Below are 27,851 nucleotides of genomic sequence, written 5' to 3' on the forward strand. Positions count from 1 at the left end.
ACCATGTGCATTCACCCCATCCCCTTCCTTATTTCTTTTCTCGTTCTTATCTTTTTCCCCTCTTTCAATTTACTCACCCCTGTTACTTCTTTCGGTATTCTTTTTATCGTTTCTTCTTGCAGACGCGCTTTCTCACTCCGCCTTTCCTTGTGCCGCAAATAATAGCAAGCTCAACTGGCAATCGAGGAGTTGTGTTCGTTTCGGAAACGAGGACGGAACGACTGAGGCGTATTTCTTGGAAATTAATTGATACCTTTATTGACATGACCAGTGTATTTGTGTACCTGGTTGTTGGCGATTTTTAAGGATCGCATCTGTGAGGAGAAACAGAATGAGGAGGAGGTTACCCTTTAACCCCCAGCCCCACGTGTTGAAAAAATTCCAAATATAAGGGAATTGTTTTGGGGTGCAAAAGTCTACGGGAAACGCAAACCATAATTGAAGTTATGTTCGTATTCCAAAGACTAAAATCGAGGCTATTGATGTCGCGTCATTGACGTTCGTGGATTATCATTATAATATGTTGTCATTCTGTTGAATGAAATGTGTTCTCGACGAATAGTGTGGAGGATGACGTTTCTGATAATTGACAAAGAACGTACTTCAGAAAACGGCAGGAAATAGGAGATGAGGCGGTCGTGCAGGTGTTTACGTGTGTGCATATTTAAATACCATCACCAGCTCGGCTTCTGTTAGTAGCACATCGCACCCACTCTCCCCTCCGTATCTTCCGCACAAGCCAGCACTGGTCTTTTACCACCTGCTTTCCTTCCCACGAGTGTGGTACGGCAGAGCCTATTTGCTATCAGCCACCTTCCCACAGATATATGTGTGGCTTGTTCCGGCTGCCTTTCGTGTCTCGTCTGGTCTTCTTAAATTCGTGTTATTGTTACGACGTTTATCTTTCGAGTCAACGCGAACGCTGTTATTATTTGTCATTTTTCTTCACAAGCAAAGCCAGACATGGTCACCTGTTTCATAGAATAGTAGTAGTGGTAGTTGTTGTTGATGTTGTTATAACTTTTGTTCTTCAGAGCAACATTTCTCCCGAGACATGTTATAGAAGTTTGGCAAGCCATGTGTTGTATCGATTGATGCAAAATAATATTTAACGTGGCTATTTCCGTTTTCTCCAGTTTTACAAAAAGTCTTACAATTATATTCAAGTGCATGCAAAATATCAAAGCCTTCCGAAAATGTGTAAATAATGAACGTTTGGGATATCTTTCTCTTGTTTTTACAGACCGAGAGGACGCAGATGTCTGAAATGAGGCATATAAGGCTCGGCTGAAATCCTTTTCAAGTTGGTCATGTATTTTGAAGAAATTCCCATCTCTTCCATCGGAGAAATTTGTCGAAACTGCCATGACGAAAGTTAGATACAATGAATAGTGTTGAAAGTGTTCGTAAGCAAAAGAAAAAAAAAACTTCCGTAGAGTTGTTAGGAAGGTTTGTTGATGGCGGTGGATAGCATAAAGATCGTGTCTTGGTTTAGTGTGGAAGGCAAAGAAGGCTAAAAGTGTGTCGGGGAGTGGGTGGGGGGTGTCGGTAGAGGAAGGCAGGTTTTGAGGGTGGTGGAGGGGCGAGGTTAGGGTAGGGGTGGGTGTTGTGATGGTGGCAGGGTAGGAGGTCTGGAGAATAGATGGGGGAGGGGTATTCAGAGAAGAGCTCCCGGACACGACCATTCTAGCGCGTAAATTAACGACCCGAAGAAGTGGAGTGCAGCGGTTTTTCCCCAGCGGCTGTAGACGCGCACCTCCGTCGCCTTCTGCTTCCTCTATTTCCCTCTCTCCGCCTTTCCTCCTCCTCCTCCTCCTCCTCTTCGTCCATCTCTTTCGTTTTCTCCGATCCTCGTCTCTGTCCCTGGGCGCCGCCCTCTTCCTTCCTCTTACGGTAGTGTAGCCTCTCCTAACCACCCCCGTCTCCCCCGCCTCCCGCTCCTCCATCTCTCCCTTCTTTTTAAGCGAACGTTGGGCACCAAAAATTTTTCCTCATTTTTTCGAGAAAGATTTTTTTTGTTCCCTTCTTATTACGTCATCACATATACAAATTGGTTCCTTTCCCTGTATTGGTATTTAGTGCATTTATTCTGTGAAATGTTGGTTTGTATTTGCACGTTTAATGCTTCATATTTTGCGATTATAAATTTACTTTCATTTTTTGGGTAAATATTGCTTTTGAGTCTCCATTTCACAGTTCTGCCATCCGGTAGTTTATCGGCCTAGTCCAGGAGCTCGTCTTTGTTTCCAAGGGTTTCAGCCAGGAGGAGGCGGCACCGCTCGCAAGAGCTCCCAGCAACAGCTTTTGCTAGATTTTCTTACTGAGATTTTCGAAGAAATGTATATTCTTACGTTTATCATTGGCAATCTTCACTTCTTACTTAAAAGTATCTTCTCTTGTTATATAAATGTTCTTTGATATAAGATAGAACCACTGCGTGTTTTACTAGGAACAAAGATAGTTCAAGAAAAGAATTACAGGCATCCAAATTTTGTATTATGCGTTTCATTTTAGATTCCCAACGATTTTCAAGTTAGTTTTTTGTATGTCGCAGCAGTTTTCCGTATGGTACGAAATATTGACACCAAATACGAATTATAGATTTGTTAACTAAATAATCAAGACAGAAACGGGTGATTCTGTCAGACTTTCAGCTCAAGTGTTTTCTTGGAAGTGGACGTTTTAACTAGAAAAAAATATTAATTAACGAAAAGACTGAAGACTGTCAGTAAGCTTTAGATCCGAGACCATTTCCTAGGACTTCAAGTGTTGGGAAGTGAATGATCGCGCAAGTTAGCAACGCAGACTTCTTTTTGGCGCTATTTTTAGTGATATATATATATATATATATATATATATATATATATATATATATATATATATATATATATATATATATACACACACACACACACACACACACACACACACACACACACACACACACACACACACACAACCTATATCAATTTGAAATACTCAGTTTTTATCACCCCTTCATTACCCCGAAAGAAACCACATTTACCGATTTTAAAAGCGAGAAAGGACTACTCACAGTAGGCATGCAGTCTGTATGGTATGAAAGACACAACAAAGCGCTGGTTCGTAGAAATGTGTTAAAATAGGGTTTGACCTTGAAGATACACACACACACACACACACACACACACACACACACACACACACACACTCTGTCTATGTGTTGGCCGCTGTGATCGCCCTGTCTTTTTTCGGGAGCCACTCCATATGGGAGATAGCTTAGTGTTGAAATATATAACTTTTGTTACCTTTTTGTTTTGAAATGCGTTTTGCGTTTATTTTCATTTATTTTGTTTAAGATCGTCCGCATACTCATGTAATTAATCTCTTGCTTTGCAACTGTTGGTGATGACCTTCTGCCAAACTTATCCTGGTAAATAAATCTACGGTTCTCATTCGTAACATTTCACTAACAAACCTTTTGTCTGCTCTGCTTTTGGGGGAAATTTTAGGAAGTGCTCATTATTATTATTATTATTATTATTATTATTATTATTATTATTATTATTATTATTTGTTTAAGGTAAGTTACTCTTTTAAAATTCCCACCTGATGCTTTCTACAGTAAGGTATGATAAATACTACATGCACTAATCAAGGAATTAATCTAACGTTATTGATAAAGTTGCATTATTTAAAACTTCTTTTCGAGTTTGAACATTAGCAAAGTAGAATATTTTAAGTGAATCTTCGAGCAGTTCATAGAAACACCAAAACAGTAATGGTCTTTTTTCATTAATATGTAAAGCCACCCTTCCCCGTCCCCACCATCAAGTCCTGGAGTTTCCCTACTCTACCATTTCCCTCACCAGAAGCGGTAGTTCGCTCCCCAACACTGCGACCACAAATGGACACATATCGACCCTGAGGCACTTAAAGCTCATACCTCCGTGTTATTTTATATGGTATGAACTGTACGGATAGAAACTCTTGTAGCCGCTGTTACCCCTTTTTCCATTTCTGGCCATTCACAAAGAAAATGTAACATGTAAGTCATGCACTCTTTTTTAAGAGAATGGCTTCTGTATAGTAACTATAAACACATTCCATAGATTCAGCCTTACTATAAAAACTAAATGTCTTATTTTTTTAAGAAAGCTTAAATTGTGTTCTTGGTGCTGAATTTGTATCTTCATACACAATATAGGTATCGAGTTGCAGGTGTGTGTTGAATAATGGTCTTTCATTTTCTTTACAGATTGCACACATAAAGCCTTGAAGAAGCACTCGATGTAGACCACAAACTGCGTAGACGGGATCCTTGGCGAGTGTGAGGAGGTGTTGTCTAACAAGGCAGTCCCACACCCCCTCTCTCCCATCCCAGTATATGACGTGGGTTCCTCGGGTACCTATTCGACAGCTTTGAGATAACATGGAAAGTGGTGCCAGGTCGATCCTCCCTGATAGAATGGAAGGCCCAAAGCCGCATTTTCCACTAAGATTAGATGACAGTGCCACCTCCATGTTGCCCGACCGGGGAAAATCGCCCCTCACTCTTGCGATTGATGCCACAACCACTCAGCTCAACTCAGTTGCCGAAAGCTTCAAGACTCATTTCCCCCACGGAACTGATGGAACAAAGTCATTTCTCTTACAAAACCTGGAAGGGACGATGGCCCTCTTGGCTGCTAGAGGTGTCGATGCACCCTATCCAATCACCTTGGATGGAATGAGGCCATTCTTACCTTATGGAGGCAGTGGTGACAGTGTCAAATCGTACCTGCAGGAACGTTTGGACAAGCCCCACAAATCCGTCCGGGACAGAAAAGATATCAAATGCAGTGGAAGCGACAGGACGACAACAACATCGTCCTCTTCCGTGGCTACATCAGTGGGCGGAGATATTAAAAGGTTCCATCACCATCATCATCATGACAGGTCAAGAGAACACAAAAGCAGCAACAGCCATTCTATCAAGAAAGTACCGTTGCCAAAATCCCAGTTGTCCAACCCTCGTCACGATGCCAATCTTACCCATGCTATCAGGTGGGAATTATCTGGCAATGCAGAAATTTTACTTTTGTGGAGTACACTTTTTTTAATCAGAATTTTTTTTAAATCATTTTTTTCAATTTGATAAAATTCCTGATTTTCTGTTTTATTGTTGCATATCAGATGTTAATTCTCAGAAAGTATCCATACATTTAAAGATTAAAGAAATTATAATTTTAATAATTAAATAGTTATTGAAAATAAGTTATCACAGTTTTTGAAAACAATGCTTACCCATTTATAACAGTCATTTCTAGTTTTTATTTGTACTGATTCTACTGCAATAATAGCAGTTCTCTAACAATAATTATTTGAATACCTTAATTTTTCAGAACTGAACCATTAATATGCTTTTCAAAGTTGCATTATCTTTATTCAGTTCTATGTTACCGTCTAACGCAAGTAGAGAATATTTTTTTTTTTGGGGGGAGGAGGGTAGTAAACATGAAATTTAAGTTTTTCAATGAATCTTGGATACTTACTGGCATTACAGGGAACTGCACGATGAGGAGTTTGGTTTGGATGCTGTCCTCCTAGCTGAAGGTGGACACGTAGGGGCTCACTGTGCAGTACTGGCTGCAGCGTCTCCTTTCTTGAAGACCATCCTCCTTCATGCTAATGATCACCCAGCTATCATATCTGTCACTGGTAAGATTCATGTTATCTGGTAGTCTTTAGAAGAGCCCTTTTTATGATATTTGAAGCCTTAACTGTAATCTAACACAGTTATGGTGTCACAACTTGTTAATAGTGTTTTTATGGGCTTTTCAATATATATATATATATATATATATATATATATATATATATATATATATATATATATATATATATATATATATATATATATATATATATATATATATATATATATATATATATATATGAGCAATTTTTAGCAATTTTTTGATCATAGCTTAAGTCTCATATGAATTTAATCTTCCAGGTACATCATTTTCAACTCTTCAGTCTCTTGTGACCTGTCTATATACAGGGAACATTCCAAATGGTGCTAGTTTGTTTCATCTCATTGAAGCTGCTAAATTGCTTAAGATGGACGAGTTAGCTGCAGTATTGCAGAAAACTTTTTTTGCTCAAGGGGGTTCATTAGACCTACCTCCCAAGTCACAGCAATTGATATCAAGTCAGCGGTCTACAACCACAACAACTGCTAGCACCCAGCAGGGTCTCATTACTTCTCAAGAGCAGCAACCAGAAAAGTTTGGCAAGAAAGTTCGCAGCAACAGATTAGATCAGATTCTCTATCAAAAACTGAATGTGAATCACCTGGCCCCATCAGATATTCCTGAACAACCACCACCTCACCCTCCTCCTTCCCTAGTGCCTCCCTCCCAAGAATCCTCAAGAGTGCCTCCTCTCTTTGACTCATCCCGAGTGCCTATCCTTGAAGCCCCCAGAGTGCCTCCTCCTGACCATGGTGGCATACTAGGTGAGCTCCTCACAAAGGCAGATCCTTTGAGGTCAATATTTTCCAATCCCAGCATCTATTCTGGCATACCTGACCTGTCTTTTGAGGCTTCAAGAGCATCAACCCTTAAACCACTTAATCTCTCGAAATCTAGCAAGACCGAGACATTGACCTCTTCAGCTGCTTCCACGGTATCTTCCTCCACTTGTACTACTACAACTATCCTTAGTTCGACTACCACCAGTTGTAGCCCTTCCTCCACTATGGCATCAAGCCTGGCTTCACAAACTGATCTAACCTTGGCTGGATTAACATCATTGGCCCCAACTCTTCCTGGTAACATGCCTGGTCTCTTAACCCCTCTCACTCCCTCTAATATCTCATCTATGATCTCACCATCTGCTTTAGTTTCCTTATCTACTACTTCTGCACTTGCTTCTTTTGGAGCACAACACTCTGCCATCACATCAAAACCTAAAAGTTCGTGTGGAAATGGAACCAGTCGAAGTCGCAGCACCACCAAAAGCACTTGCAGTGGCAGGAGTAGCAGTAGCAGCAGTACAAACACTAGCAGACCAGGTGACAATAGTGGGACTCCTAGTCATAGTTTGCCATTGTTGTACACTTTGAGAAGTGGAATGATGACCCCTGAAATGGCAAAAGAAGTGTATGAGCAATTGAAGATTAATCCACAATTGTCAACCCTTGCTGGATTCAATATCAACAGTATTCCTAACTTGGCAAGTCTTAGTAGTTCAGCCAGTCTTCAGAATTTGGCCAATCTTCACAATTTATCTAGCCTCCAAAGCTTTCCCACCATATTCCCATTCTTGGCATCGACTACTGAAAATTCACAAATAAATACTGTTGAGAGCAGTGGTAGTGCTTTACATGATAAAATAATAACACTTTCACCCACCGAACCACCACCAAATGATTATAATGTAACTGTAAATTCGACACCCGTAAATGCCAACAATTTAAGCTCAAGTGTGATGACAGCTGAGGATGGTGTTTTGAACCTTAGCAGCAGTGCACAAACTGTACGTAGTGAATCTCCTGGTGTGACAACTTCAGTTGCTGTGGTGGCTGCTACATCTGCTAGCACGGAAGAAGCAACAATTCAAACAACCACAAGTGACAGTGTTGATCAGCCTACAGTTGTGAATGTATCCCCTTCTGAAACAAAAGAGGAGCAAACAGATTCATCTCCTCCCGAGGTTACCAATGTGTCAACAGGCTGTCAGACTGTTGGCCCTATTGATCCCCCTGAAAATTGTGGTACTGTGGTAGTAGCTAGTAGTGACCTGAATTGTACACTTTCAAATGGTTGTTCAGTTTCAGAGGAGACAAAGGCCTCAATACTATCAGGTCAGTTAGATCCAAGCAATTTACCTTTACTCTTGATGACCTCTAATGGACCTTTAACTAGTATTTCTCAGACACAGACAAGTATTGCCGAGAACATTGAAACAACACCTGATGTCCAGGCTGTTTTGTCCAAGGTAAGTTGAAAAAAATTGTTATTTACATGGTAGTTCAGTGGGTACTAATAGTTTTCTGTAATGAAATATGTTATAGGAGTTGCATGAGACTTGTACATTATGTAGATTACGCAGTGAGAAGTACATTATGTAGATTATGCAGGAATAATTCATTCTATATTTTTTTTTTTGATGCTTTGAATAAATCTGAAGGAATTCCATACTGCCATTGAAATTAAAGTAAAATTAATTTATTTCATCAGGACCCATCATTGATGAGTTCAGAAGGAGCTGATACTGGCGATGATACTAGCAGTATTGAGGTTGTTGATGAGATACCAGGGATTAGTCAGGCACTTCAGAATCGTAAAGCTATGTTCCATGCTGGGCATGTAAGTAATTTAAAGGTAAACTAAAATTTTTTTTCATGTTTTGTTCTATGATAATTTGAAAGTTGTCCTAGAAACATTGAAATGATTATAGATGGCATGTAATTTCAACCTAATAAACTGTATCCATCTCTACAGATGGGCCGTAAAAGAAAAGGATGTGGAGACTGTGAGGGCTGTCAAGTTGTGGAGGATTGTGGGCAGTGTCGTTTTTGCCGTGATAAAGCAAAATTTGGTGGTCCTAACAGGCTTAAACAAGTTTGTGTATATAAGCGTTGCGTTCATGCAGAATTAGAACCTGAGGACTCAAAGAAAAAACGCAAGGTGATACAATGTATTTGAATCAAAATTCTATTCTTAGTCATTGATGATGCTTTGATTTCTGTAATTATTGCTACACACAGCTGAGTATTTTTTTCTCCTACAGATTCAAGTGAGTCACATTGCTGTTTTATTGCAATATTAGTCCATTAGTGTTTCAGTAGCAGTTGGTGTAAAATAATTTTTTTCCCTTTTTACTTGTAAATTACAGAGCAGTGGAAAGAAAGGTCGTGGAAAATGTGGAGGCTGTGATGGTTGTCAAAGAACCACAGATTGCAATGAGTGTTATGCTTGCCTTCATAATGCAGCCACTCAACCCCCAGCTCGTAGAAAGGTAACCTTTTTTCAAGTTTTAAAACTAGTTTCAGGTTGATTACCTCTATTCCATTGTGAATGCATAGTATATATATTTTGTTGGAAATACATAGTGTTTTAAATTGGTTTTTGTTCTCTACTTTTTCTTTTACCATCTTAACATGGTTCATTAGTTTTCCTTAAGTTTCATAATTTATACCATTAACTGTAGTCATATTGTATCAGGTTTGTGAAATGAGAGTGTGCGAACAGCAGCAGATGGAAGAAGTTCGTGCAACCCTCAGTGTTGCTGGGGAACCATCCCCATATTCCACAGATTCTCTTATGGCAGAAGGCATTATTAGTTCTGGAACGTCAAGTCCAACCCCAGACGGACAGCCTAGTACTCACAATGATAAAATGAAACTCATGCGAAAAATGCTGAAAAAGAAGTTTGCCCAGCCATATAGTCGAGTAAGCCCATCCAAGGTCAGCATTTTCATGGTCTTTCAGTGATTTACTAATTATAACGGAGGTGTGAGTGGTACAGATCATGATTGACAAAATTTCAATGAATTGATAGATGTTATTGGTACGTTTCTCTTTATTAAAAATTGAGGAAATTGATCATTGTCACTCTTAGCTACTGTTTTCTTTCAGGTACGAACTAAATATTACTGTGGGGAATGTCCTGGCTGTCAAACTACGACACCATGTGGAAACTGTCTTTATTGCGAAGATATGCCAAAGTTTGGAGGGCCTGGTAGATACAGACAGGTAAGGTTGATCCACGATAATGTTGAGATGCAATCACTTAAAAGGTTTGCAGTAAATTTCTTTTATCTAGTGTATTTGCTTTGTATGGAAAACTGTGAAGAGATGATTATATAACAGTGCAACAAGCATACCGTACATTAAACTTAAGACCTGATAGTTATACACTATACTGAATGGAAGAACCTCCTCAGTTATGCAGAGGGACCACAGAATTCTAATGTACATTTTGAGATTACTCAAATTTCCCACATTTTCAGAAATGTGTTAAGCAGTTGTGTGTGTATCACCCTCGTCTACAAGCACTGAAGCTCTCTAATCGTTCAAAGATTACATATGATGAACAACACATTTCTCCTGAGACACTTAATCACTTGGGAAATGTGGTGCAATCGGGACATGAGGAACCAATTGTAATAGGGTGTGACATCCATCCTAATATTAAAACAGACACTGAATATGATCACCTACGAGGTGTGGAAACTGTAGAGACTGATCTCACTGAAGGAGAAGATAGCAATGCTGCCCTACATGTAAGTACAATAATCTCTTACAAAGTCAGAAAATCAATCAGGTTATTAGTAGGCTGAATATTAACTGGTTACTGTTTCTTGGGTTTTATATACCTAATCTCTGGAATATAGTGTTAATATTATTAGTATTCTGGTACTTATATAATCTTAATAAGTTCATGTACGTCAAGCACTTTTCCATTTTTCATAGTTTTATTACTGTGACTAACTGTGGGGAACTAGCATTTTTAGTCATCTGTTCCTCACTAGTAAATAGTCATGCTTTTATGTTGTTAACAGTATTTGCTGATACGCATTTTATATTGCTTCTAGTTTTATCCTTTTCAATTTACACCCCTTTCTTCTGTTCCTTTTACTCATTGAGGTCAGGGTTTATTTTATAGGTATTGTATTCACCTAATTATTAAGGTTTCTTTACTAGTCATTTGATACAGTAAAACATCATCAAAGGAAAATAAGTCATTCAGAGGTTTAGCATTGTCTTTATTATGAAGGAAACAGGATTTATGACTACAACAATTTGGCTGTGCAGCCATAGTACTTATGTAGGTTTTTTCTGTCCTTGTAAACTCACTGATTCTTTCAAGGGGCACATACATTTTTACCTAATAATTGCTTTCACTCTCTGTCTCTGCTTGGTAAGTGTACTAGTAGAGATACCTGAAATGGTTTCCCAATATTTCTTTTCCTTTAGTCATTAGTAGAACCGTCGACTTGTTTGCCACATTCAGGTACCATGTATATATATATATTAAATAAAGTGTAACTTTCATTTAGATTTTAATTAGGTTAATGTTTCATTGTATTTAGGTTGGGCTGCATTTTTTTTTTCATTCCTACAATTTTGCAATGTAGAAATGTGTAGTTAATTCTGCTTTTGTGGAAATGTCATTATTCTATCCTACTTAGAAATTTCATATTCTTGAGTTTGTTAAAAGATCTGAGTGTAAACCTTCACAGAATGGTTAAGATAAGTCTTCCAAATTTATCCCTAACAGGTTGAAACAATCTTAGAAGAACTCCCTGTTGAGAAACAAGAACCCATATTTGGTATAGAACACACTGCAAGCGAGAATTTAATAAATCCGGAGACGGCATCAGATGTATGTCCATCACCAACTAAGACAGAGGAAAATGATGGTAGTGATGATATTCCAACTGTTGTAACTTCCATTCCTGAACCTGTTCTTCCAGTGGTTGTTGATGATACACTTGATTCCACACCCCAAGTAATAACTCCTCCAACTGAAACCATACCTACTCCAGAACCTGTCTGTGAGTCTCCCCCTCCTACCACTACTCAGCCTCCAGTTGCCACATATTGTACACTTACTTTGCCATCTGTATCTGAAACAAACAATGCTGCTGTATCTGTTCCTTCTGATTCTAGCCTTAATGTAGTGGCTGTTTCAAATATCCCAACCCCACCTGCAGTAAGGTCTCCCACACCTACAGACCATAAAGAAGGTTCTAGCATTGATATTGAAGTAGAGGAAATAGAGGAAGATGTTGATGATGATGACGAGGAGGCTGGTTCTGATGCCTCTGATGTTCCTTCACCTCCATCTACACCATCACCACCTGCTAGGTCTAGAGGACGGGGACGTCAAAGAGGGCGAGGTCGTCCTCAGGGTAAAACCAATAGGCATCTTACTGCTTCTGCAAAGAAAGAGAAGGTTATGCGAAGAGGACGCAGGCGTAGGACCACAAGATTTACTTTGGAGCCTGATGATAACTCTGGTTAGTCCCAGAAAAGCATTGAAAATTCATTTTGGATTTTAAAGTTTTGTTGTACCCAGCCCTTATTCATTTTTGTTGAGTTGCCAAAAAAATTTTTTTTGTATTTTTAACTAACTATTACATCCATCCTTACAACAAAGTGCTGTTAGTTTACCTATATGAAAATGATAGTCATCATTTTATAACATCACTTTAGAATTTTTAGGGCAGATCAGTGCAGAGACATGTACCTCTCTAAAGAAATGTGTAAATCGTAAATCCTGTCTTATTAAACTCTTAATAGTATTACTGTATAGTGTGAATAGCTACAATTACAAATACTATAAACCAAATATACTAATTGAGATTGGTACTGGTTAGAGAAATTCATCATGGTTTTAGAAATGTTTGAAACATTTTTAAATGAAGCAATGGGGAGAAAAAGCTCTAAAGCAAAATATAGCACAATCATGTTTTTTACCAAAATGTAATACACAAAGCACAGTTCTGTAAATAATTATTTTCATTTATATTTATGTGTGATTAGTCATCTGTAGAGGAGTTGTGTTCTTACATGGTAAGAAAATTTTTTTTTGTTTTTTTAGAGATTAGCCCAAGCCAAGAAGTATTAGCTACTAGCCCACATTTTTTATTTCCTGGAAGTGAAGAACATTCAACTGGTCAACCAATATGAAGGAATTTGTTAGCTTCAAGGGAATGGGGCAGTTGCCTGGATCTTCATGTTATGAGGAACTTTCTTTTAAATGAATTTGTGACTGAAGGATATCAATTTCCATTTAAACTGCTTTTTCTATATGATTTTCTTGGGCTTCGCAAATCTCATGAAGAACCTTGCTGGGAATGTAAGGATTAGATTACTTGTAAGATGTTAATGTGAATGAGTGTAAACAGGTGTAAGGAAGGTCTTTAAGTGGAAAAGTTTAAAGAAATGGATGCGAGGTAATGGAAGACAAAGACATATACCACTGCCAAGTACACCAGTTTTATATATATGAAAGTAACTGACGGAGATACGCAAGCACTGATCTTAGACAGATGTGTGGGTCAAGTATGTATAAAGCTATTTGGCGAGAAGTTGATAGAGAGAAAATGGGAGAAATATTTGGGGCATGAATGGAAGGACTCATTGATGGGTGTCATGTTTCTTGGGCTTTTTATTTTGTTCCTACACAAATACAAACCCTCGGTCTTTACATATGGAAATACCTTTAGTGCAGCTGGAAAACCGGTCATTCAATATAACAATGTTGTTAGGCAGTTAACTACCGGACAATCGGTTGGGTGATATCCACCCTTCCGTCGCCCAGTACATTACAGTACTTACCTTCTGGCCATCATCGGAGTTCTGCTCTGCCCGCTGGCTGGTTTTCGCCATACCATCCGAGTCTTTTTGCCTTTTTCTTTTCTTGTGTGATTCTTATGTATAATTTGTGTTTTGAAATAATGCAAACCCACAAATCATCTCAGCCTAAGAAGGGGGAAGCCTCGTGTCATGCGGCAATGCGTCTTGTGAGCGCTTCTCCCCTATTGAAACTGATCCTCACTCACTATGCACTCATTACAGTCAGCATGAGTGCAGTCAAGATAGTTCTTGTGACGAGTGTCATTCCTGGCCCTCAGTGCAATGGGTGCAGTTTGTTTGAAAGAGGAAATACAAGAAGAAAGTCGCTTCTCGTGCGTTGTTGGGGGGTTACGCCGCCGGTGACGCCGAAGATTGCTAACCCCTCTAGTTCCTTCCTTCTTCCAATTGCAGCTGCTTCTTGTTGCTACATCTCCCCAAGGGAAGTCACTCCCTCACATTCTCTATTGCTCGGTCAATTGAGAGTTGGGGGTATGACAACTCCCAGATGGGCTCTGTTCATGGGGGGGGACTTCCCTTCAGAGCAAAGACAGTCAGTCTCTGACCCAACTTTTTCAGGTTTGGGGGAGATTCAACATTCATTAGGGGAGCGAAGGAACTTTGGTCTTCCCGGAGAGGGTTGATATCACACCTCAGTGCTGCCTAATCTACTCCTGTGACTGCTGCTTCTATAACTGTGACTGTGGCCACAGTTAAACATTGACTGGGACCACGGCCGTGGCCCCAACAGTCAAGAACCCGGTGCGGATTGCATTGACCTCCATGCTCCCTTCCAACATCCTCTTCCTCAGGGGATGCTCTCCTCCAGGCCTTGGTGGAGAAATACCAATGAGACAAGAAGAAATCGTCATCGAGTTCTAGCGCCTCCTCCCCTTCTTCTTCCAAAGGTCCTGTTATGGGGACAGACCACAGGAAGGAGGTCGCTTTCCCATCGTAAGAAGGCCCCTAGGCCTTCGTATGATCAGCCTTCTTCCACGGAAGAGGCACTGGGATCTCTCACTAGCTCTCCATCCTTGGACAGGGGAACCACGTCACAGGGCTCTCCGGACCTACATGATGTGGGAGCTACAGGTGCATGAGTCTCCAGGGATACCCATGTCACCAATACTGGTCCTCAAAAGTCACCTTCTAAGGCCAGTAATGAAACTTTCTCCTCTGGAACTGTCGTACAGGGTTCTAAGGAACCCCATGCCACGGCTGCTGTGCGCACGTGGGGCTCCACAGAGACTCGTGTCACCAATACCAGTTCCAGTACATCTTCATAAACTTTACTGGTAAAGAGGTTCTTCCACTGCTGCACAACATCCTACAAACTCCCATGACAGTGTTGAGTGCTCACGATCCGTAGCCGCAGACGATAACATGTTCGTGCGAGAGAGAGCAAGTCCACAGCCTGCAAGCACTGCCTCCCCCCCCAACAAACATTCCTGCAAAGAAACACTGCCAGGATCCCGAAAAGGTGGAGCTAACCTTCGAGCCCACTCGCCTGGAAAAGCCAAGAGGAGGTTCCCCAAACAGTCCTCTCCCATAGAGGCCACAACCTCTTAAAGACCGTAGCACATCTTTGAGGTAGCACCCATTCATTGCTGTGTGACTGTACACGGTTGCACAAGCGTAAACAGTCTTGTGAATGGGTCTGCTCTCTTCAGGACAGCCCCCATGCACATTCTCCTAAACAGATATGTTCTCCCAGACCTGTGCAGTTGTTTTTACCATGGACTGATAACCATTCATGGCCTTCCTCTCCTGTTGGGGCTTCAGCCTCCAGCAGGTTCGTGAAGGGTGCTGTGCCCCTCTCAACTGTCCCTTCAACCTCCATGGGATATGCTGGGAGGCGTGATTCGGATAGGCCAAAGGACTCGGGATCGGAAGTGTTCGCCCTTCAATCTCAGCCCCCCAACAAGAGCTTACATTCCTGGTTCGGTCCTAGGGTCCGAACAATCGTACGCTTGAGTGGTAGAGAGGGGATCAGGGGTTTCTGACGTGGGTCTCTCTCCTGCTGGGAGAGTAGCCTAGGAGGATCGTGACCTGGAAGGGCTTGAGGGCCCTTTTCCTCAGGACATGGACATTCCCGAACTACAGAGGACCTGCGTTGAGATTGTTTAAATTGATGCGTCAGTATAACGATCTCGGGGAAGAGACTGTGAAACTCCCGTGGATCGTCCCTCTGCCTCCAAAGATTTTTGGGGACCACACAAGGAACCCAATGCTTCTTTGGGCCTCCCATGGTTGGATCTTGATGAGGGGATCCTGGGCCAAGTGAGTTCTCTGGTTTCTGGGGAGGAGAACTCACTTAATTCAAGCCACTCTTTTAAGATATTTCCTCCTCCTTTCCCTCATCAGAAGCGTTTCTACACACCCTCGGAGAGGCCAGTGCCGACCAAACAGGTTGACCCTGACCTGGTTCGTCTGGGCCCAGGTCTGTCGCTGGACCAATGTCGTGCTGAGGGAGTCTACCTCTTGCAGCAGGAGTCAGTGGCTTTGGAATCGACTGCCATGGCAGCATTCCAAGCAGTCTCTTAGCTAAAACAGTGGATGATGTCCGTGTCCAGGATCGCTTCCTCGTCGCCTTTGAGTTCAAGGAACCTTAAAGAGGAAGCTACCTTCAAGAAACTGATGTTTTCTGGAGGTAGAGCAGTTTTCTACCTAGCCCACCAGACAGCAAACCTATGGGCAAACTTGGTGTTGAAAATAAGGGACACAGTCCTGACTCAAATCTCCAAGTTTGTTGGTTCTAAGTGGGCCTTGGCCTTGAGGAACAGACCGTTGCTGGGTTCCGCTTCTCTCTTTCCTAAAAGATCGAGTGGATGCCATGGTAGACAGAAGACGGGCCGAAAACAACAAACATCTTGCCCACCACAGTGGCAAAGACCTGCGTGCCACTACAGCCCAACCTGCAGGTCAGGTTGGCACTTCCTCTACGGGTCCTAGGAAATACCAGGCTTCAAAGAGCCCTGCCAGGGAAGGCATGCAACCAGCATCCCTTTCTCCCCCCTCTTCCCAGCCTGGGAGAGGGGGCAAGGAGGATGCTAGGGCTGGCATTCCTCCCCACATCTCCCAATGGTGGAGGGGGTTCCTGTTGAGCCATTGGGCAACATGGCAGCAATACGGAGCAAAGCCTGGGTAGTGAATGTCCTTCGGGAAGGATATTTACTCCCCTTCGAGTCTCCGCCACCTCTCACCAACCACCCACTCCATCTCCAAACAATGTTCTCCACTCACTGAAGGATCTCACCCTATGGGGGGAGGTGGAATCGATGCTGGAGAAAGGTGCCGTGGAAGTTGTGACAGATCGGTCTCCGGGCTTTTACAGCGGTCTCCTTCTCATTAAGAAAGTGTCAGAGGGGTGGAGACCGGTCCTAGACCTTTCTTCCCTGAACCAATTTGTTTGCCAGACTCAGTTCATGATGAAAACAACACACTCAGTGCTCACGGCCATCAGGGAGTCTGACTTCATGCTTTCGGTGGACCTTAAGGATGCATATTTCCAAATACACATCCATCAGTCCTCACACAGGTACCTCTGCTTTATCCTAGGGGAAACGGTATTCCAGTTCAGGTGTTCCAGTTCAGGGCACTTTGTTTCAGGCTCTCAGGTGCTCCACAGGTGTTCACCCTTGTGTTGACTTGGGCCCATTCACACGGGATACATCTTGTGAGGTACCTTGACGATTGGCTAGTCCTGGCGAGCTCTTGTTCACATTTACTCCAGGACAGGGATCAGCTTCTCAAGTTTTGCCACAGCTTGGGAGCTGTGAGAAGTCTGACCTCATACCCAAGCAGAGGATAATGTACCTGGGCATGCTGAGAGATACAACAGCAGTAAGAGTTTTTCCCTCAGACTTGCATGTCATCAAGTTCAGGGAGGTGATGCGATCATTCCTGTCAAGGCAGGAACAACCAGCTCAGCAGTGGCAAGTCGTTCTTGGCCATCTGTCATCCTTGGAGAAGCTGGTCCTTCATGGGCGGCTTCACCTTCATTCTCTTCAGTGGAAAATGGAGTCCTGGTCTCCAGTAAGGGACTCGCAGTACCTTCCCATTCCTCTTTTGAAGGAAGTGAGACAGGACTTAGCCTGGTGGCTGGGCAACAGGAACTTAGTAATAGGAGTGTCTGCACTCTCCCCTTCCCGAGATGATGCTTTTCTCAGATGCATCAAAGGAAGGGATGGGGCACACACCTGGAAGAGCTGCTGGTTTCAGGTGTGTGGGATCAGAACGATAAGTGCCTCCACATCAAAACTCGAGGAAGTTCCGAAATTGAGTGATGGGGCACTTCGTAGTACTGATGAGCGACAGTACAATGGTGGTGGAATAGGTCAACATGCAAGGGGGACTGGTATCCCTCCAGCTCCACAAGTTGACAGTGCAGGTACACGAGTGAGTGGTTGCACACACACTGGAGTTATCAGCCAGATACATTCCCTGGTATTCGTGGGGAATTGGGACCACACCCACCCACGAATACTGAAACCTTCCTTCAAAAAACACATATAACTGCTTATTTTAATAGTTCAAACACCAAATGTATACCTTAAACTACATCCTACACCAAATATACCTTAAACTATCATCTAAAACACTAAAGTCATCTTACAACATTACCCTTAAAAATGTTCAGTCAGTCCCCACCTATTCGCAGACTTTTCTGTGGAACGTATTTCCACATTATTCATGGAATTTTTCATAGAGAAATATTCACTAATTACTGTATTTTCGTATAATTTTCACTACTAAATACATTTTTCATGAAAAAACTATTAAAATAGGTATGTATAAGCATTTTAAGAGGGGGTGTTTGGTGCTTGAGCTATCAAAATAGGCAATTACTGTATAAGCATTTTTAGAGGGCTCACAGTATTGAAGCAGTCCTGTTTTCTTTTTTACAATACATGGGGGAAACACTGGGAAGTTAAGTACTGTATAGTACCTAAATATTTAATATGCATTAAAAAAAAAATGCATATTATTGATATTTTACTGTGTTTATACATAAACATTAATATTTGAAAATTTGTAAATAATTTTTTTCATAAAAAATTTGTCATGAAAATAACATGAAAATACAGTAATTAGTGAATATTTCCTAGTGAAAAAATCCACGAATTACAAAATATTTTGCGGAAAATCCGCAAATATGTGAACCTGTGAATCCCAAACCGTGAACAGGCGAGGGTCTACTGTAGTGGCAAACAAACTCAGTCGCCAGGGTCAAGTGATAGGGACAGAGTGGTCCCCACACCCAGACGTTGCAGAGAGATTGTTTGAAACACTGGGAAGTTAAGTACTGTACAGTACCCAAATATTTAATATGCATTAAAAAAAAATACATTTCATTGATATTTTGCTGTGCTCACATAAACATTAATATTTGAAAATTAATAATTTTTTTATCGTAAGAAATTAATTAAGTCATGAATATAACATGATAATACAGTACAGTAATTAGTGAATATTTCTCAACGAAAAAATCCACGAATTACCAAATATTTTGCGAAAAATCTGCAAATAGGTGAAGCTGTGAATCCTGAACTGTGAGTAGGTCTACTCTAATGGCAAACAATCTCAGTCACCTGGGTCAAGTGATAGGGACAGAGTGGTCACCACACCCAGACGTCGCAGAGAGATTGTTTGACCTTTGGGGGAGGCCGATGATAGACCTTTTTGCAACCCAGCACAACAGTAAGCTGCCAGTGTTCTTCTTGGTCATCTTGGACCCATTGGTAGCAGCAGAGGACACCTTCCAGCAACCGTGGGACAACCTCGATGCATAAGGTTTTCCTCTTGTTCTGTCTGATTCGTCTGGTGATCAACAGGGTGATGATCACCCCAAATCTCTGGATGACCCTGGTGGCTCCCAAGTGGCCACACGCCGAGTGGTACCCAGATCTGCTATCTCTGCTTTCTGAGGCACCAAGAGAGATTCCTCCATGGCAAAACCTCCTTTGCCAGCCACACATTGAGAGGTTCCACCAGTCCATAGAGTCCCTGTCTCCTCACTGCTGGAGACTAGCCAGCATCTCTTACGAGCGAGAGGCTTGTCTTGTCGAACAGCAACAGAGAAGTTTGGATACCTTCGCAAGTCCTCTGCGGCTGTGTACAAGGAAAAATGGGCCGCCTTCTGTGGTTGGTGTCACAGACAAGGTATCTCTCTGGCAGGAATTTACTGTTCAGCAGTTAGCAGACTTTCTTGTCTTCCTTTGCCGAGGGAAGCTTCTCTGTCTCAGCTATCAAGGGCTACAGGGCTGCCCTGAGCCTAGTCTTAAAGGCGTCGATCTCTCATCCTCAGAGGAGATCTTTATGGTGATGAGATGCTTCGAAGTCTTGTCCTCCTAGGGAACTCAGGCCCCCTGAGTGGGATGTGATTCTCGTCCTTCGGAGCCTAAATCGGGCACCCTACAACCCCTATGGGAGTCAGACAGGGATCTGATCATCAAGATGCTGACCCTGGCATCAGTGAAGAGAGTAGGAGAACTTCTTGGTCTTTCTTTTGATGTTAAGCACTCGAAGGGATGGGGATCCATTATGCTTGAATTTGTCCCAGAATTCGTTGCCATGACTCAGAATCCGTTGGTCCCTGGCGCCAGATTTGAGTCCTTCTCGATCCCCTCCCTAGAGAACTTCATTGGCAGTGATGTAGACAAGAGGCTACTGTGTCCAGTTGGAGTGCTGTGGCGCTACCTGAAGAGGACTCGACAGCTCAGGCCTGGGTGTCGACAACTCTTCGTTAGTACTAGCTCGACCAAGAAAGAAGTGTCCAAGAACATCACTTAGTGAGGCAATAAAATGGGCGTACTCTACGCTTGATGAAGTGGGTGACAGTACATTCCAGCCCAGCGCTCACAAGGATAGGGGCATTCAAGAAGAACCTGTCAATTCACCAGGTACTGAAGGCGGGGTGTGGTCGTGTCAGACCTCATTCACCTCCTACCTACAGGACATTGCCCATAGGTCCTTGGACAGTTTTTCCTTGGGCCCTATGGTGGCTGTTCAACAAGTTGTGTAGTTCATCCAGTTCCCTTAGTAGGACAGGTAGCATCTTGCCTAAGATGTACAGTTTTCAAAGAGAGAGTGAGTGTGTGTGACTGGCTTCCTCCTTATCTCTTATATTCTCCTCCTCTCCCTGCGAGCAGAGGATCAGTTGGCGAACCATCACGTGCTGAAACTGGCATGATGCAGGTGAGTTTCATTTCCGAGCACCCTTTCTGTTTGTCTAATATAATTTAGAATGAGAGGAGCAACCCTTTCTCTAGCAAGGGGAGAGAGGGGCTGACAATAAACAACCCCGTTTGTTACATTTAGCTTTATTGTCTTCAACATACAAGGTTCATCTAAACCTCTTTTTGTATCAATGATGCTTTTCAAGCCCATTGATCCAGAAGGCCTGGAAGTCTGGCGGTTGAACTCACCCTTATGTTCAACAGATCAGAGGCATAGGACTCCTTCCTTTGCTCGACATGACCAGGAAGGAGGCCCAGATGAGGCGAACCAGTCAGTTCAGAATCTTATTCAGTATCCTCCCACCAAGAAGTAAGTCTTCTATATGTAAAGACCGAGGGTTTGCACTCGTATAGGGAAAAATAACATTTTTAAAGTAATTTGTATTTTTCCAAACTTACAAACCAGACGTGTTTACACAAACCACCTCAAGCCACCCCTCATTCTGATACCTGGGCCAGAAGGTAAGTGAATGTACTGGGCAATGGAAGGGTGGGTATCATCCACCTGACCGTCTGGTAATTAACTACTTAACAACCTTGTTAGATTGAATGGCTGGTTTTCCAGCTGCGCTGAAGGTATATCCATATGTAAAGACCTCAGGTTTGTATGTTAGGAAAAATACAAATTACTTTAAAAATTTGTCATATCTTAAGGAAGCATAAGGAAGTTTGTGAAATATGATATGAACAGCTGAATGGAGTGAGTAATGTTTACAGATGCTAGTGTTGATTGCATTAGCAAGGACTGCAGGAAAAGGCCAAGAGAATACTTAAAGTTAAGTGGAAAATGGCAAATATGGATTAGGGGTTGTCTTGAATCTTAACACTGCTTTCAATATTTTAGACAATCAGAAAGTTTCTGTTAGCCAACCTTAAGGAATTTTACTAAATTATATCTGACTTTTATATGATACAGATCATGAATTTACCTTCTTATCTTTATTTTATGATGTTTCTTAAATTTCTTCTCTCACTACTTTATTTTATGATGTTTCTTAAATTTCTTCTCTCACTACTCTTCCCTCTTCATCAATTGGCATGTCTTACCTTTTAGCAGAAGGCAAAAAAATTTTGTAATTTGGAATAAATGTACAGTCGATCAATCGAATAAGTTGAACCATGAGTTCAAGAACTTCACAAAGCATACATTGCAGCCATAAAAGTGGTGGTGGTATATGATCTATAAGTTCTTGAGGGCAGTGTCTCTTAGGTAACGTTCCAAATAGTATTAATAGAATTAGAGTAGTTCAAGGTGAATATAAGGTGGAAGTAAGAACAAGCTGTGGGAAATGACTAGTGTGTGGTGATGAGCCTCTCTAGGTATAAGATCTGCACTGATAGTGTCACAAAATTCTCAATTTTGAATGCATTTCTGAAGAAAGTGGCAAACTAAGAAGGACAGTTTGATGAGGACAATGATCTGCTAATAGAATCCATACAATAAAGGATGTTTGAAAGTCACTGCTTAAAGAAGGCCAGTGGCAGAAGATAGAGCCAATCCAAGAGGAAATTGCAGATCTAACACCCTCAACTATAAGAGAAGTAGACCAGTCATATGTGACTTGACATGAGTACACAACAAGGGAATGAAACCATAAGCAGGAAGTCTGGCATGTAGATCCATATGCCAGATTCTATTAAATGCCTTAGATGAAAAAACTATGGCATTAGATTTCCCAAAGTGCCTTGGAGAGGCTGACCAGACATGAGAAAGTTATGTTTGCTCACTAGCTGATTTTACAGAAAAACTTTGATCTTGTAGAAAAGCAGTGGAGTGATATCTTGTGGCTAGACTGGTCACTCCTTTTTTGGAGCTTGCTTTCAAATGGTTGAAGATAGGGATAAAAAAAGACGACAAAACACAATAGGGCTTATTCAAGTGCAAAGCACTTAGAAACCAAGGATGGATTCCATTAAGTCCATAGACCTTTTCCATTTTCACACTTGAAAACTCTACTTATCTTGTGTAACTTAGTGATCAAAGGAAATGGTTGGCAAGTGGCCAAAGACAAACTTGAAAACTCTACATACCTTATGTACCTTAGTGATCTAAGGAAACGGTTGGCAAGTAGCCAAAGATAATGCTAGATGCTGTTGACTAGTTTAATGGCTAGTTGAAGGAAAACAAGAATCCAAAATTTGACCCTAATCATGTGCGATGACAGGATGGAATAAACCAACAATCCTCCATGTTTTGTTGCAATGCCACTTGACCATTGTTGTGTTAAGCTAGATGGGTATTTTTATAAATTACCACATTTATTGTGTGATGATCAGCAGTCCTTGTGGTGCTCCAATTCCTAACTCATTTTTCCTCTACTGCCAATGATAGAATTAATTTCCTCCACCATCACTGCCATTATTAACACTTTTTACATCACATTTTTCCCTTTAGTATTCATACTTCATTTACTCAGTCTTATAACTTCTCTGTCAGGGTCTATGACGACTTTTGTCTTTAGGCTTTGTTTCGTTTCTACCATTTATTGTCTTATCAGTATCCAAAGGAATGTAATTGTTTATCCCACATATATATTGTCTCATAGTGACTGTATACTGTGATTTAAAAGAAATGAATTCCGATAGGGGAAACGAAGAGCTTTGCAACACTTGTGGAACAGAAATGTCTAGGGTTTCAGTGGAAGAACAGATTAATAGTTGAATGTTTACTATTTATTTAGTAACCTTAGGGTAAGGAGTGCTGAAGGGATAAGGAACAGAGATAACATGATGCAGTAAAAAAAAGGATAGGATAAATGAAAGATGGAACAATATGTTTTTAGGTAATTTTGTCAGACATAAATGAGTTGGAAAGTAAGATTAAAAGGATGTTTATACAGTACTGCAATCTAGAAATCTAAGGAAATTGTGATTGCCAAGTTGACACGGTTGAAAAGTAGCAGAATTGCCAGTGACATACAGATAAAGTGAACAGTTTATGTAAGGGCTGTGGATGAAAATTTTTTGTGGGTGTATGAAGCAGTTTTTATGCTATGATATCACTATTGGAGAAGGTGAATGTGATATTGCCTGATTTTCTCTGAAGCTACTCTGATGGAAACTTACTTTTTAATGAAATTAAAATATACACCAACATTATATACCATATGCAAATTTTCTTCTTTTATTTCACCAAGTAGCATTTATTTATCTTAAATATACTTGCCATTTGAATTATGCACTTGTAAATTCATTTGTACAAAAATATCTTAACGATGAAACTAGGTATGAAACTAGGTTTATAATTAAAAGTAAAATAAATCTTAAACTCTACATGATGCAATACTGTACCTTCTTCTATGACACTGAACTAATTCTTTCTTTTCCAGATTTTGAAGACCAACTGGCAATGTCAGACATACAAGACGAAAACTCTACAGAAGAGTCTGTTGGTGGCAGTCAGGTGGCTGAGGGTGTCCAAAGTGATACTGGTGCTAGTGATGCTACTCAAGAAGTCTCATCAGCATCGCTGTCACCAGAAACCACCACTCAAAAGCAGAATTACTCTCAAACATTTGTTGGAAGACCCAAGTCTATTGAGCCTGATGTTTTTGAGTTCCATGACTCTCAAGAAAATGTGATAACAAATAGTCATGAGACAACTTATAGCCTTAAACACAATACCCCATTTGTGTTTCGTGATGAAGAGTCGAGTCAGGGAGGGAGAGATGTCAATGAAAATTTAGGCTCTGTTGGTGAAACTGCTTCTGCATAGCAGTATCTTGGGAATTTCGTGAATCCTACACCAAAATTCAGTACAATACACAAGTGAACAAACTTGCCATGAATGACTGACCTTATATTTGTACAGTGGTCTATGATAATTGCAAATATGTGTTACATGTGCATAGAGAAGAGCATTTTTGTTTATAGCTATTTACTAAAATTAATTAAGGATGTGTATTTCTTGCTTTAGAAGAGTATATTTAAAGTGCTCATTATAAGTATTTTTTTTTTTATTTAACCCAAGACTCCTGCATACAGAAACAGATTTGGTCATTTTAATGGTGAGGGTTTTGGTTTGTTGTGAGTTCGTGCACAACTACAGAAACCAATGTCTTTCACCCTTAGCTTTGAAAAATATCAATCACATCATTTGACTCATTGTTACTTAGAAATATTGGTCTCCTGTTCCTGTAATATTTTCAATAGGGTATCTACAAACTAGTCACCTAGGTGAACAGTTTTTGGTGGTGTGACAGTAGCAGCAATCCCCATGTGACTATTAGATGTGATGTTAAATATAGAAAAGAAAAGGAAAGAAAAAAGAATATGTAAATTACGCTTATAGAGTGAAAAGCAAAGAACTGGATTGTTATTTACAACATACTGAACAAAGTGGAAAACGTGGACAATACCATGTGTGACAAGGGCAACATCTCTATTTGAATCTCACTCGTGTGCCCCAAAGTACAGAGTTTTAAGTGCCATTTTCTGCTGCCTAGTTAAACAAATGTATGAACTTATCGGTCTTGAAAATATTCCTTAACTTTAATTATATTTTGAAAGAAGTACAAAGTCATGTATGTGTGCGTGAAGCTACAGACGCCATGCTGATAGTCTTATCTTGTAGTGATAGTGCCACGAATACTATTCTGTTTGTTGTTGAGCTATTCTTAAATACAAAAAACAAACAAAAAAAAAACTTGGGCTCTGGAGAATGTCTGTGAATATATAATATTGGATGGTGTGAGTGAAGACTTTTTGCATTAAATACTTTAATATAAAGAAATTTTATATTTTCGTGAACGTTATGTTACACAAATACTGTACCGAAAGTCATTTTAAGTATAATGTAGCCACTCCATTAGAGCTTGTGATGTATATACACAAAGGACCCCTCGCTATCCAAATTTCAGCATTGGCGTGTTTGCTTAAACTAGTATCATATACAGTACTGTGCTGTATAATGTGATTGTATTTTTGTTATATATGCTACAAATGCTATATGTTTGGTGTTCCTATATTGTTCTTAGTTATTAGTTGTAGAGTATATTGAAGACAGAGTTTTGCCATATATAATGTAGTACCTAGATATATCTAGACAGGAAGTCTCCTGTATATTACAGAATATTCATTATGAAAGTTAAATTCTCATTTCATTTGTAGATGTAGAATATATTGTTTATAAGATCTATTGGTTGTTTTCACTTGTTTTAAGAAAAAATGCTGTGTTCTGTTAAATTGAATATAAATACAAAATAATACTGCCATTGTATACTGTTTGCAATTCCAAACACATGCTTTTTACTCTTTATGTTTGCCCTGTTTCGTTTATGCACAATAATTATGCAAGCAGCAGCACACACTCACTCTCCAGAGAGTAACTAGTCGATATTTTTGCCTGAATGTGCTCTATAGATGTTTGGTACCTTGTTCCATCTTCTCCTGCTACTATACTTGGTCAAGTGTATACGATAATATATTACGGAAAGACTTCTTTTGCGATGATTTCACGTAGTTCACAAAAAGGAAAAACTGTTTACCAAGTATTCAAGTCCTTCAACCAAATTGGAGCTGATGTAGATGTTAAATGGTAAGATTTAGTGCAAAGACATGATACATTATCATGCTCTAATTAAAGTTTAAGGAGTAAAATAGGTTTTGTCCTAATGACCTGAGGTTTGATAGTGTTCACCAACCTCTTTTAAGACTGAATGTGGCAAGTACAAAAGATAAGATAGTTTTCTTTAGATTCTTTACTAGAAATAATGATCAACTTCAGAAAGTTTGTTTTCTTTTCTCTTTTTTTGAGGATAAAACATCTTTTTGTCTTTTTTTCCCAAGATGCCTTTGTGCCTCATAAATTGCACATATCAAGCCTTGTGATATTCACAAGGTGAATAACAGTAAGAATCTTTAATTTATTTATTTGAAATACTTTAGATAAAGCCTGTTTATAAAAAATATGATGACATTCCTCCTACACATGGGGAGCTATTTTATTCATTTATTGAAGTTACAAGTAAAAATTTGGAGAAACCAAAGTAAGTTTCAATTTTTGTTTTGTATCGAGTTACATGTGCTAAAGGCATAGCAGAAGTCTAGCATTACAAGATAATGCATTCTGATTTCCTTGTAAGCACTCAGACCTATAAAACCAATTTATATAATTTTGCTTCCCTCTTGCATAAGGAGTTTTTAGATTTATTTTGGTTAGAAAAGCAAAATATACTAAAGGAGATTCTGACAAAAACTTGAAAATTAAGAGAGAGCATGAAGTTAATTGAATTCTTTGTTGAGTATTAGGGCTTCAGCAGGTTAAATACTTTGCTTAATGTTTATACATTATATGTAAGTTTTCTCAATTATTTTTAATACCAGTTATGGAATAAAGCAACATAATCCATAATCTAAAAGTTATTATGGTTTTATTTTTATTAATTACAGTACATATTGCATTAAAATTGGAGAAACCAAAGCAATGAAATGATGGTTCAAGGCTTTTTATGTCTTCTTCCTGGTCATTTTACTCCTTTTTATCTTTCATTTGTTTACCATAAAAATTTGTCATACGTCCATGAATACTGTATCATGAGCTATTTACTCTATATTAATGTCACTGCATGGGAAATTATATGGTGTGTTGAAGGAAATGTGTCATGCATAATAGAATGCTCCTACTCTGTAAAAACGTCATAAGAAAGCTCGGTTCTGTTCCTGCCTCTCACCTGTGAGATCCTACCAGTCTTTCTGTACCCACACAACGTTGCCAAACTTGCCGCACAGTGTTCAGTGTTAAGTCTCAATAAAGCATATGCAATTGAAGGTTGTGTCTATGTATGCCTCTCTCTCTCTCTCTCTCTCTCTCTCTCTCTCTCTCTCTCTCTCTCTCTCTCTCTCTCTCTCTCTCTCTCTCAGTGAAAAAGGCAGTGAAATTCACTAAATGGAAGGTAATTGGTTGAAGCTGCATGAGAAAGTAAGATACATCAGTCTTAGTACTATCTGCATTTCTATACAGACATGAATCAGAGAATGGCATTAAAACTATGTCTATGAGACAGACAATTTAAGAATAAAGCTCTTAAGAGTTAGATAGCAGAACAGAACGGATACCACAAAGGAAATAATGAAAGTTCCATATGATAACGGGAGACGGCTTGGGCATGATCTTCACTGACCCCCTAGGTAACAATAAAAGGCAGTGTCAGCCAAGCTCCTGTATGCATAAGGAGAATTGGAAGACCCTCATCTACTTGAATGAGAATTTTAAGATAACAGATGGGAGATCTGTAGAAGTGAAAGCACGGGGAAGACATTAAAGGCAGAGTTTCATGTC

The 27,851-nt window shown here is 40.2% G+C and overlaps 1 protein-coding gene across 16 annotated transcripts in view; it reads left to right on the top strand.

The window, feature by feature from the left end:
• The window catches only part of LOC136840608 (uncharacterized), a 776,063-nt gene extending 748,723 nt beyond the window's left edge, over nt 1-27,340 (top strand). For 5 of the 16 annotated variants that reach the window (XM_067107299.1, XM_067107300.1, XM_067107301.1 and 2 more), the window contains 11 exons: nt 4,238-5,025; nt 5,525-5,679; nt 5,978-7,965; nt 8,208-8,336; nt 8,472-8,657; nt 8,866-8,988; nt 9,195-9,437; nt 9,609-9,725; nt 9,983-10,255; nt 11,254-11,995; nt 23,902-27,340. In XM_067107299.1, the coding sequence (XP_066963400.1) occupies nt 4,412-5,025; nt 5,525-5,679; nt 5,978-7,965; nt 8,208-8,336; nt 8,472-8,657; nt 8,866-8,988; nt 9,195-9,437; nt 9,609-9,725; nt 9,983-10,255; nt 11,254-11,995; nt 23,902-24,287 (4,956 nt within the window). In that variant the 5' untranslated portion in view covers nt 4,238-4,411 and the 3' untranslated portion in view covers nt 24,288-27,340. Of the gene's footprint in view, nt 1-4,237; nt 5,026-5,524; nt 5,680-5,977; nt 7,966-8,207; nt 8,352-8,471; nt 8,658-8,865; nt 8,989-9,194; nt 9,438-9,608; nt 9,726-9,982; nt 10,256-11,253; nt 12,284-23,901 lie in introns of those variants that run through there. The other 11 variants (XM_067107295.1, XM_067107297.1, XM_067107296.1 and 8 more) reach the window with 6 other exon arrangements.
• The last annotated feature ends 511 nt before the right edge of the window (nt 27,341-27,851 follow it).

This window comes from Macrobrachium rosenbergii, chromosome 8 (genome assembly GCF_040412425.1).
Source record: "Macrobrachium rosenbergii isolate ZJJX-2024 chromosome 8, ASM4041242v1, whole genome shotgun sequence".
Lineage (NCBI taxonomy): Eukaryota > Metazoa > Arthropoda > Malacostraca > Decapoda > Palaemonidae > Macrobrachium > Macrobrachium rosenbergii.